Here is a 12,828-nt window from a genome sequence, read left to right on the forward strand (position 1 = left end):
AATTGTCAGTCTTGTAAATCCAAGCTGGACTGACTGTACATATCCTGACCAAAGAAAATCAAATTCTCACTTTGTGCAGTAATCTACACCTGGCTTTTCTGCCTCCATCCATAATAATACGTATACACTATATAGCCTAAATGTTATCTAAATTAACGTTCATTTGCAACATAGTATAGCAAACTATTACATGATCAAAAACAAATTAATTTTAGCCAAAAAAAAAAAAAAAAGTCTCAGTTTTGAATGTCTTGGGTCGGCAGAAATTCATGATTTTAAAATGGGGTCACGAGCCAAAAAAGTTTGGGAACCACTGCTTTAACTCCTGAGACATTATTCCAGGTAAATGTGCTGCTGTGAATTTGCATCTGTTTCAGTGCCATTAAAGCTGCTGTGAGTATGTGCTTGTGTTCCTTTTCTTCAGTGGTTTTGTTTTACTGTGTGTTTTAGGGTCAAAACAAGTGAAATAACAGAAAAAAACAAAGAGAAGGATTTTAGTTTTACAGGTTTTTACTAAATAAGGCACTCAGAATGTACATTAATATGAGATTTAGGATGTTGAACATGAACTGTGAACTGGAACACACTGAACAACAAGTATTTGAATTTTGGTCCCCTAGTTTTTGTTTTGGGGTTCTGCTTTTCTAAATCAGTCCAGCTGCTTTTTGGCACCTGGTTGAACTCCAAAAAGCAGTTACACGGTTAAAACTCAGTAAAAAAAATGAAGGAAAATCACCATAACACTGCAAACAGCAGTAAAAACAAAAAAATACAAGGAAAACTGTGTTAAAAAAGGCCCAAACCATCTATTTTTATAGTGTGTTTATAGTCTCAATCACTGCCCAGTTACATAGGGGGTGCACTGAGCATGCTCAGATGTCTATGGAAAGAACAAGGTCTATTCTATCAGCATGTTTGGATTTTTTTTTTCTATTGAATAAATGGTTGAATTTTTAGGAATATTTAAAATCAATCAAACATTCAGAACACTCACCACAGACACGTCAGGGGTTAAAGGGTTAATCTGTCATTACTATATTTTCTTAACCATCAACAAATATCACGGAAACATCAGAACAGTCGTAGCCTGACATCATCATCTGCTCCACCGACTGCTGCGACTCAACGTTCACTGTTGATATTTTAGGTCAAATTGACACTATGGGCTGGCAGGGTGTGGCCCTTTTTAAACCACAGCAACGCAATTTCATCTGTCAAAAAATGTTCCAGTTAGTATCTACTGTCAAGGCCATATCTGTTTTAGAGTTAAATCCACAAACTGGTGATATTTCACATGCAGTGATACTGGGCTTGTGGGAAAACAGTGGAAATAAATCATTCAAAACATAAATATTACATTAACTCTGAAGACAAATGGACTCAATATTAAAACACCCACTTGGAGTGATGCTCTCCCTCAGATGGATTTTCAGTCATTTATTTTAGATTAACGTCAGAGGTGGATTTATGTGACATTCTAGTGAGGTTAAAGAGAAGATTGAGATGGAAATATTTACATTAACCTGCAAAACTAGAAATTTTCCTCTTAGCTTCAGCTGTATTTTGCATTTTGTGCTAATTAGCATAGGTTAACATACATTTAGAACGTTATATCTGCTAGTGTGGTCATTGTGAGCGTGTTTGCATGCCATAAAGCACTACTATATATGTGTCAGCCTATAGTCAGATAATGCAGTATTGATTTAAATTCAGTCAGCCTTCAGTCACATTTCACACTGCATTTCCTTCATCGATTTGTTATCGCCCTGTAAAATATATCTTCTGTTTGTGAAGTAATTTGCCACTCCCTGTTAAAATATGATATATAATTCTTTTACGTTGTTGTTGACAGAGTATTTCTAGCTTCTTGGTCTGACTGTGATCTTGTAATCAACTATATTTTTAAAAATTTTGTCGAGTCTCAGCTTTGGGATGTAATTTCAAGGCCACTCAAGGCTACAGCTGCAGGAGTGTCATTACATTACATATGTGTTGTCTGATTGATTTGTTATGGAAAACTTTCTGCTTCAATAATACATCTGTGGTGAGTTGGTCATTTTTGGTAAATTCTGCAGTAAATCACCTACTGAGACAGTTAGAGATAAGTCAAACCTTTCTCAAGACTTAAGGGAGTGATATTTTGCTTTTTTAAATGGAATTATGCATTTCAAAACATTTCCCTGTGGTCTACATAAACTGTAAATGCTATGCTTAGGTCTGAATTCTTCATTAATTCAACTCCACAGGTCCATTTTCAACCCTATTTCTGAGTAATGATACAAGAAAGGTCGTTTTTGAGTGCCGGCCCTTTAAATGCAAACGAGCAACTTCATGCCCCACCCCCTCTAGGTTGTTGGCTGTGTTGCTCTTTCCCATTCAACCAACAACTGAACATTTTAGGTTATCGTCTTGAAGTTTGGACATATTTTCAGTATGGACTACAACCGCTGCTGCTGACAAAGAATTATGTTGTACTCAGAGAAATGTTCATCAGAAGTCTTGACCTTATATGTGCAGATGTTGTGACATAACTAGTTATAGATGCAACAAATTAAGCAGGAATTAAAACAAGTTGTAGAAATTCACTCGATTTTTGCCAAAATGAATATAAAGGTAGCTTTGCAGCACCTGGAGGGTTCAAATTCATACTTTTTGAACTATTAGGGTCCAAATATACAAATAAATGAACCAAAGACTAATAAAAGTGGGTTTAGCAAAGTATGACCCCTTTAATAATCATAAAAGTAGAGTAAGTGACACTAACATTTGGCTCCTCAGTACCAAAACCATTCCAAACCCATCTTTTATCCACATTTGTTAACCACTAGTGTATACATATATGAGGTACAGTTGAGGGACGTCGCTAATGCAGTGTTATGTTTGTGAGGCACTGAAGGAACAGGAGGCAGATGAAAACAAATAGCTTTTCTTGGTGTGTCTGGTTTTGATTTGGTCTCAGCTCTTCAAAGTCTTGTCTTTGTCTTATTACACTCTGGTCTTTGTCTCAGATGCCACACCGAGTTTCTAAAATGTAAAAAATTAAATAAAACTATCACTATTCAGCAGATACACACCAGACACTAACAAACGAAATGTGATTTTAGGAATATGTGTAGAAGGTACCATATTGTTCACCTTTAAAATTTAACTCAAACAGTAGCTAAAAGTAAACCATTCATGATTCTTTTTAACTTTAAACCTTTTAATATGTTGTATTTTTAAATGTGTTGTTCTCTTATTGTTCTATATATTTTAATTGTGATGTTTTCCATTACTTGTTGAGGGACCACGGATGCAAATTAGCATTGTCGCTATATTCTGACACATTTACATCTAATATTGTTGAATACAGATGTTCATTAATGTGATCTGTCCATACCAAATCAACTAATGAATAAATAATTAAGTATGGTACAGTGCAGGGAATGATACAAATTTGGACATGTCTTCAATAGTATGTCTATCTAACTTATAAAATCAACCCAAACAATAGGCTACAGGTTGGACCAGAGCATGTATAGTTAACAAATATATTTCATGTCAAAGTAATGTTCCATTAAACAGTAACAGCCAACATTTTTTACTTGAATGATAGTTTTTAGTTTTTATTTCTGAGAATAGTTTTTATCTCTCAATTGCAGTTTTTTTTTCATATTTGACACATAGTTTTTTATATTTATATTTATTTTATCTGGTGGATATAATGTCTGTTTATTTTATTGCTGCTGCTTCTTGAGACAATTGCATTAACATTTCATTTTTAGATGCAAATCTGAAATGACAAATAAAATCTTTCTATGTCACCTATAGGGCTAATATTTCTCAGTGAGTAACATCAAACCTCTCCAGTCGGTGGAGCATGAGACTTTTAATCTCAGGGTTGTGGGTTCGAGCCCCACGTTGGGCAAAGTGTTTTTGGATTAAATGTTTGAGGTTTATAGCCACTTCTGTTGCAGATTAGAAATAAAATATGACTATGAATACTGTAATTTGTCTGCACAGAGGATAAGCATAACTCATTCTGTGTTTAATTTTTCCATTCATAGTACTCTAAAACATAAAGCTGTAAATATAGATTTTTTTTTTACCTCCGCCAAGGAGGTTATGTTTTTGCCAGGGTTTGTTTGTCTGTTTGTTTGTTTGTTTGTTTGTTTGTTTGTCTGTCCGTTAGTGTGCAACATAACTCAAAAAGTTATGGACAGATTTGGATGAAATTTTCAGGGTTTGTTGGAAATGGGATAAGGAAGAAATGATTAAATTTTGGTGGTGATCGGGGGTGGGGGGGCCCACGGGGGGGGCCACGTTTGTCTGTCCGTTAGTGTGCAACATAACTCAAAAAGTTATGGACAGATTTGGATGAAATTTTCAGGGTTTGTTGGAAATGGGATAAGGAAGAAATGATTAAATTTTGGTGGTGATCAGGGGTGGGGAGGCCCACAGGGGGGGCCACTGACCAGCCTTGGCGGAGGTCTGCGCTCTCCAAGTGCTTCTAGTTTAACCATGTAGCCTGGTTATGTAATTTTTTTAATGATTTATTTATTCAGGAAGAGCCCATTTAGGTATGTTATCTCTAGTTCCATGGAGTCAAAATGGCAGAAGCAAGCATGGTCACATAAAAAACACACACAGAATTATGTTAAAAGAAGAAAAAATAGAGGCTAATTGACCATGACATCTGTAACCCCCCTTCTACAGAGGTTTATGTAAAGCACTATGTTTCAGTACGCTAAATTTCTTCATAGATATTTAAAGAAGGATTTCATATCCTTTGAAATGTGTGAAAAAAGAGATGAAAATGCTGCACAGTTCCACATAAAGTGACATACCTGCTCATACAGCTGCTCATTCACACCAGACATATGTTATAGCCTCTGTTTTACTCACTACCATAAGGATGATGTTCTGGTGCCAACATCAGGCTGAATTCAAGAATCACAACAGTTTTTAGCAGCTGTTGAGTTTTCTCCACATTTCCCTTCCTGCATGCTTCAGCACATCTGCAGTAGTCACACAACAGACTAATTATGCTCGCCAAGATGGATATTTAATACACAGTCACGAAAAAAATTATTAGACCGTCAAAAGTCATCAAAAACAATGGTTATGCAATCAAGTACTAACTGCTGTGTGTATCATGTGACTAAAACAGACAGGAAATGGAGCTGGCTATGAAACTTCTAGAGCACAGGTGTCAAACATGCGGCCCGGGGCCCAAATGCGGCCCGCCAAAGGGTCCAGTTTGGCCCCTGGGATGTTTTTGCCAAGTGCAAAAATTCAACAGTCTTGAATTGAATTAAGCAAGGAAAAAAAAAATTTAGCTCGTATTAAGGAAAAAATCTTGAATTAAGCCAAAAAAAATAAAAAAATCTTCAGTTAAGCCTAAAAAAAATCTTCAATTAAGCCAAAAAACCTTGAATTAAGCCCAAAAAAAATCTTCAATTAAGTTAAAAAAAAAAATCTTGAATTAAGCCACACACAAAAAATAAATCTAGAATTAACAACTTTTTTTTCTTTGTTTTAGTGCAAAAAATAACATTAAATTATGAAAATATTTACATTTACAAACTACCCTGTAACACTAAAATGTGAATAACCTGAACAAATATGAACAACCTGAAATGTCTGTAGAAAATTCAGCCCAATTTGAACTCTTTTCTGCCTGTTCCTCAGTGTTTAGTGTCTTTGTAGATCTGATCCATAATCCACATGGACAAATGAGAAGCTGAGGAATAATATTGTTAAAATTACACTAAATTTTCATCAATTTTTAACTTAAATTTCAGTTTTTTCAGGTTTCTTTTTTTTTTTTTTGGATAGTTTATAAAAGTAAGTATTTTCATGATTTAATGGGGTTTTTTTACACTAAAACAAAGACAAAAATTTGGAGTTGTCATTATTTATAGGTTATGTTATTATTTTTCTGGTTCGGCCCGCTGCAGATCAAATTTTGCTGGATATGGCCCCTGAACTAAATTGAGTTTGACACCCCTGTTCTAGAGGAAGATATTCACAATTCAATTCAAAAGCCAACTCAAATCCTACCTCTTCAGATCAACATATGACCACTGACCGCCCATTCCACCTCATCCACCCTTCTCTCATGTGTTTTTCTGTATCTGTCTCTTTCATTTTGCTTGAGTCTTTGTTCTGTTTGCATTTTTGTATTAGCTCTGTATCTGTTAATACTCCTTTGTTGTGTGTTTGTCCGTTGGCTGCTTATTGTAAAACATCTTTGAGTATCTAGAAAAGCGCTATATAAAACCGATGCATTATTAGTATTCTTATTATTAAAAGAAAACATGGAATGCCTAAAAGCACTGTTTTTGTCAGTACAAAGCCATAGCTATTGATGGAAGAACCAAAGTGATTTTGGTTATCAAGAAAACCATGGAAAATGGCTAGATATCAGCTCTGAAATTAAACTCTTAAGAGCCATTTTTGTTATTATATTTGTCCAGACAAACATACCTTTAGTTGTACTAGGCATTAACCTCCAAAGACCCAGGACATGTCAGCAAAGTACAAGCTTTTTTTTTTGTTTTTTTATTAAAAAAAGTGCCTATATTGGAAACAGGGCGACACGGTGGTAAGTAAGTAAAGTTTTATTTATATAGCACTTTTTAAAACAACATGCTACAAAGTGCCTCACATAAAGAAGACAGATCAAATCAAATTTTAAGCCAATTTACAGAAACCCAACAGAATCCTCCTGGAGCAAACACTTATGACTGGTGACAGTGGCGAGGAAAAACTTCTCTTTAACAGTAGAAACCTGGAGCAGACCCAGACTCCTGAAGGATGGCCGTCTGCCTTGACCAGTTGGGGTTAAAGAGAGAGTAAAGGGGGAGAAAAGAGAGAGCGACAGAGATAGAGAGAGACTGGGGGAAGAGGGGGAAGATGCATGCACAGATAACTGAATTAGAACATCTGTGATATGCTAAGTACAAAGGCTGAACCCAAAAGCAAGACCACGAAAAACCAGTAAGGTTGAGTGTTTTTATTAAACACTTTCACCAGTGAAAATATACAACACAGAGATAATGTAACTTCTGTGAAGCCACCGGATCCGGGGGTAAACGTCTGGGCTGCGGGTGAATACGGCTGACGACCGGCTTGGCCGAGCCGGGAAAACCCCAACGGAATCCCCACTAGGGACAAACAGAGGGTGGTCAAAAAACAAGCCAGGTCATACACGGAGAAGCAATCAAACGAGCAACGGTACATGGGGGACAGGCAGACTCACGGTAGTAATCCAGGCGAAGGTCGAAGCACAGGTAGTTGGTGGAGGCTGAGGTATTAAAGGGAGCAGGCAGAGACAGAGTCGGGTACACGAACCAGGTCGATGACGAGCAGGCAGGATAGGAACAGGCTGAATCAGTGGTCGAAGGACGAAAACGGGTCAAACACGGCAGACAAACGAACAGGATCCAAAACCACTGGTAAGTGAGCACAACAAGTTGTAGAACACAAACTGGCAACTAAACAGGGGAAGACTGAGGGTTTAAATACACAGGAGGGCGGGAAGACAATTGGACACAGGTGGAGATAATCAGGGAGGAGCCAGGTAATCAGGGAAAAGGTGAACACGATCAGGGAGAGGAAGTAAAGACAACAGACAAGACACATGAGGAAACTTAACAAAATAAAACGGAAATGACAAACAAAACAGAAAAGACAAACAAATCCAGACAAAGTCCAAAAGCTGACATGACAACATCTATGGAACAGTATAATAAACGCTATCGTAACTATATGGATAAGTGAGTGTTGACAATGATGGTGGAGAGAGGCAGGACCACAGCAGCAGGTCCAGAGATGATCGTAGGAAAACCTGTGATGATCCTGGGAAAACCTGTGAGGCGATAAAGCACAGAGACTCCAGGGAAGAAGTCAAGTCAGTAACATGTATTCCCTGGGGCGTAGACAGAAGAGTGGTTAGCACTCGTGCCTCACAGCAAGAAGGTCCTGGGTTCGATTCCTTTCTGTGTGGAGTTTGCATGTTCTCCCCTTGTCTGCGTGGGTTCTGTCCAGGTACTCCAGCTTCCTCCCACCATCCAAAGACATGCACTGATAGGTTAACTGGTTAATCTAAATTGCCCATAGGTGTGAATGTGAGAGTGACTGTTTGTCTCTATATGTCAGCTGGCTGTATGTCCAGGGTGTACCCCGCCTTCGCCCGTAAGTAGCTGGGATAGGCTCCAAGCGACCCCCGTGACCCTAGTGAGGACAAAGCGGGTTCAGATAATGAATGAATATATAGGAAACATCATGATGCAACAGTTTTTTCAGATGCAGTTTCTAAAATTTTTATGGAATGTCCTTTGTGGTGGACAGTTTTTTTTTCTTTTTTTTGGATAAAGTTGTGAAACTCTGGTCCATAAATGTGGACAGTGGGTCTTAGAAGGTTAAAATGAACAAGAAACTGAAGAAAACAAGGGGTGGTCTAATAATTTTTTCTGTGACTGTTTTTAACCCTTTCATGCATTGTGGTCACTACAGTGGACAGTTACTCTACAGCTTTACTCTTGTATATTCATGGGTTTTGTTGTTTTAGTTCCATATCAACCAACACAGTGGACACTTATGCATCATCTCATAAACTCCAATTCATACCATTATTGTAACTTTGCTGTTCTTGATTGGTTCTTGAGTGGAAATCAATTGTTAATATTTATTTTTTGCATATTATCTCCATGAAGTGAGTAATAACTAGTATTAGAATATGTTAATATGTTAAAATGTGAGAAAACATCAGATTAGCTGCATTAAACATGGTTTCATTTCACTGTTTTCATATCACTTTATGATATTGGGTTTTAAATACATGTTTCTTTGCTTCAAGAATAAAATTCATGGTGTAGCTGAGTGGACATTGTTGTAACTCCATGAAAAACAGGTTGATTTAAAAAAAAAAAAAAATTCAATCACATTGGGTTTTTTTTCATGCCTAAAGAGGAATAAAAACACTCAGGAAAAAAAAATCTTGATTAAGGTTTTCATAATTCATGCATGAAAGGGTTAATAAGATGGGAACTATGAATTAATAATGTGATAAGGTGCAGGCTTCAAACTGAGGTTAGCTGCTACATATTGACCTTTGTTTCTAAAAACTGGATTTATGTGTCATCACTGTGTTTCAGCACAACAAACTGAAGCTGAATTAAAGGTAATGTTGTACAAGTACATGAAGATACTGTAACCACACTTGTGTTTCCCAGCTGGAAGCCGGTCACAGACTACATCGATCACCAGTTTGAGCAGTACTTCAGAGATGAAAGTGGGCTCAACAGGAAGAACATCCAGGACAACAGGGTGCACTGCTGCCTCTACTTCATACCTCCGTTTGGACATGGGTATTTGACATGTTAAATGCACGCTGCCATACCAACATGTGACATTTATGTACAGTTCATGCATTCTGTATTTGAATGTACATGCTCAGTGAAGCTCATGTCCTCCTGTAGGCTCCGTCCAGTCGATATCGAGTTCATGAAGGTCCTTCAGGATAAAGTTAATGTGGTTCCTCTCATCGCTAAAGCTGACTGCCTCACTCCCAGTGAGATAAAGAAACTCAAAGAGCGGGTAAGACCTCAGCTGTTATAGTCACATTCATGTAGACTGCATAAATAATCAATAATTACCAACACCTACACTATTGTAATATACACTATATATACTACTATAGCAGTATCACTTGTCTATATATGAGTTTTCATAGATGTAACTGTGGTTCAGCCAGGACCTTTACACTTAGTTACGCCAGATTTACCATTAATACCAAATGACACACATTGAGTTTGACAGTAATTCTGCTCAAGTGATGCCCAAAACCCTCCGGCAAAGCCTGAGATTGACAACATTTGGATGAATGAACACAAAAGAATGAAGAAGACAGTTTCCCTAATGCAGGAGGAGACTGTGGAGACTGTGGAGATGATGATCTGTTGAAGGCTGATGAGTAGGCGTGGATGAATGAACACAAGCTCAGTTATAACGTGGCCTAATTGGGGTGGGACAGACCGAAGTTGTGAATAATCACACAGAACAAAGCTTGCGTCTGGATCTTACTCCATCCGTCCTTTCCTGTAGCAGCTTTTTTGTACAATATAGAAGGGTCTGATCAAACCAAAGTGAACATCATCATGAAAAAGTACATTTGCACACATCATTTATTAAGTGGGCTCGTTTTGTAGCTGTATTTTATGTTATCCTTTTAAAAATACCACTTGTAGAAAAAAAGTTACAACCAGTTTTATCGACTGTACTTTTTACACCATAGCCATGCCTCAGATATAAAAATATAGCTCGAATTTGATGCTAAAAATTATTTCTAAATCTGTTGATTATATAGATGGTTAAGTTTCAAGTATTAGATTTTCATTATTTTGTGAATACTATTAATATTTACTGTATGACTTTGAACACTTTTGAGAGGCCCTGTCCATGTGTTAGTATTAAATACATTAAATAAAGCATTGTGATTATTTGTGGTTTGTAAAAATAAGTCAACATTTTAGGTGATTGCATATAATGGTAAAGAGTTGCCCATGTGTTACTATGGCAACCTGCCCATGTGTTACCACATTCTCATGTCAATAAAACAGAGACTTTTCAATATTTCACACCTAATTTTATTTTCAGCATAGTTGAACATAATATCTAAAAGGTTTTATCCTACTTTATATCAATTTCTGTTGAGAACCACACATTTTGAACGTTTGCGTAAAGCTAAAAAAAATTGATGCCTGTTTCAAGTCTCCGTGTTACCGAGCAGTAATTTGACATTTTTCACCTAAAAATTTTATCTCCCCAAATTTAGTTATTCATAATGTTAAAGTGCTTATAAATACCTACTCAAATATGTATAATACAGGCATCTAAGTTACTCTGCTTACATGGCAGAGACTGTTGAACACCAAATGTGTCCATGTGTTACCGCTTGATCGGACCCAGAAGCTTAATTAATGCACTGACCTTTCTGTCTATGCTGCACATCCCTTTGCTGCAGGATATGAAAAGCTGCAAAAAGCTTTAGAATTTCTCTGTATTGCATCACTTATAACTCAGAAATACACATTACTTTAATTACCTTCGTCAGTGATCAGCTGACCTTTCATGTGTGTCACCATCACGTCTCTGCAGCACAAAAACAGTTGCAACACATCAGTGTGAGTATGAGTTCAATACTTTTTCAGGCTGAGTGGCAGACTAGGAGGGGTAGCAATTGAGTTAAGGAATGTGGAAGTAGGAACTGAACTGCAGTATTAGGTTTGGATTTAGTTTCAGCTCTCGTTTTAGCAGTGAGTGACTCAGAAAGTTCAACTGGATTTTCTTTTATTTTACTTTATGGCTTTGTGGCATTTTTAGTGTGTGTGCATCCATTATACAGGGTGTCCACAAAGTCTCTTTACAATTAAAAAAGCGTATAACAAAAGCAATTGATGAGATCTGTTAATCAGATTTGTTGTATGTACTCAGTGGTTATCAGAGTTTTTAATCACATTGTGGAATCATATGGAAGCAAATCATTGGTCCATTTTAAGTCAATGAGAGATCAATTACTGCAAATGGTTTGCTTGACCTTTTACTGAATATGTGGCACCACAACTAGATGACCTTCAACCAATCATCATTTTATAGCAAGACAGTGCACCACCACATCAGGGACTGCATGTTGGTGGGTTCCTAAATCAAACATTTCCAGTTCGATGGATTGGAAGGGATGGTCCACTTCCTTGGACACCTCACTCACCAGATATCACCCTACTGGATGTCATTCTGTGGGGTTATGTTAACCTCCTAAGACCCAGGAAATGTCAGCAAAGTCCAAGCTTTTTTTTTTTTTTTTTTTAATTAATTAAATAAGTGCCTATATTGAAAACATCATGATGCAACAGTTTTTTCAGATGCAGTTTTTAAAATTTTTATGGAATGTCCTTTGTGGTGGACAGTTTTCTTTTCTTTTTTTTTTTTGCATAAATTTGTGAAACTCTTGTTTACAAATGTGGACAGAAAACCCATTGCTAGGTCTTAGGAGGATAAAGATATCTTGTATCGAACAAAGATCAGCGACCTAAAGCAAGAGATCGCTGATCCCTTTACCATCATTGATGAGACCATGCTACAACCAACATGGCAAGAAATCCAGTACCTTCTTGATGTGTTTCATGCAACTAATAGTGCCCATATGAAGGTGTATTAACCCATAAAGACCCTAACAGCCACTGGCAACCAAAAGAATCTACTGATGGAAAGTGTTGTAAAATGCAGTTTGTCATCTTTTCATGGTCATCAGATGTGACCCATTTGGATGTTCGGAGGCACTGTAGTGAACGTGGAAACACCGTCATCTTCTACAACATTGATTCACCAGTAAAAATCCATGGAGTTTCATAAATGACAGTAGATGGGCACACTTGGTTTATGTTTAGTGAATGATAGATTTTGCTTTAAAAGCCCCTTAAAAAAAAAAAAAAAAAAAAAAGTTCAGTTTCCCTTAACTTTAATCTGAGCTTGTATGAACATCTATATGATCAGTAATTTAAATATAGGAAAATACCCATTTTTCACAAAAAAAATGCAGAACACAGAAGATATTATTGCAATAAATGGTGATAAATCACTTCAGAAAGGTTAAATTTAGAGAAGAAAAATCATTTGGGAACTGTCACAAAAGTAGCACTGGTTCTTTATAGGTTAATCTCCTTAATATTTGCTCAGTTACAGCATATTCATTTTCGTGGAAACATTGTCATCTTCTACAACATTGATTCACCAGTAAAACCCATGGAGTTTGACAAATGACAGTGGATGGAGACACTTATTTTT

At 36.8% G+C, this 12,828-nt stretch overlaps 1 protein-coding gene across 1 annotated transcript in view; it reads left to right on the forward strand.

Moving 5' to 3' along the window:
* LOC115430758 (septin-5-like) overlaps positions 1 to 12,828 on the forward strand; it is a 35,248-nt gene that overhangs the window by 16,552 nt on the left and 5,868 nt on the right. The window contains exons 6-7 of the mRNA XM_030150948.1: positions 9,219 to 9,353; positions 9,465 to 9,582. Coding sequence (XP_030006808.1) covers positions 9,219 to 9,353; positions 9,465 to 9,582 — 253 coding nt within the window. The remainder of the gene's footprint in view (positions 1 to 9,218; positions 9,354 to 9,464; positions 9,583 to 12,828) is intronic.

This window comes from Sphaeramia orbicularis, chromosome 12 (assembly GCF_902148855.1).
Source record: "Sphaeramia orbicularis chromosome 12, fSphaOr1.1, whole genome shotgun sequence".
Taxonomy (NCBI): Eukaryota; Metazoa; Chordata; class Actinopteri; order Kurtiformes; family Apogonidae; genus Sphaeramia; species Sphaeramia orbicularis.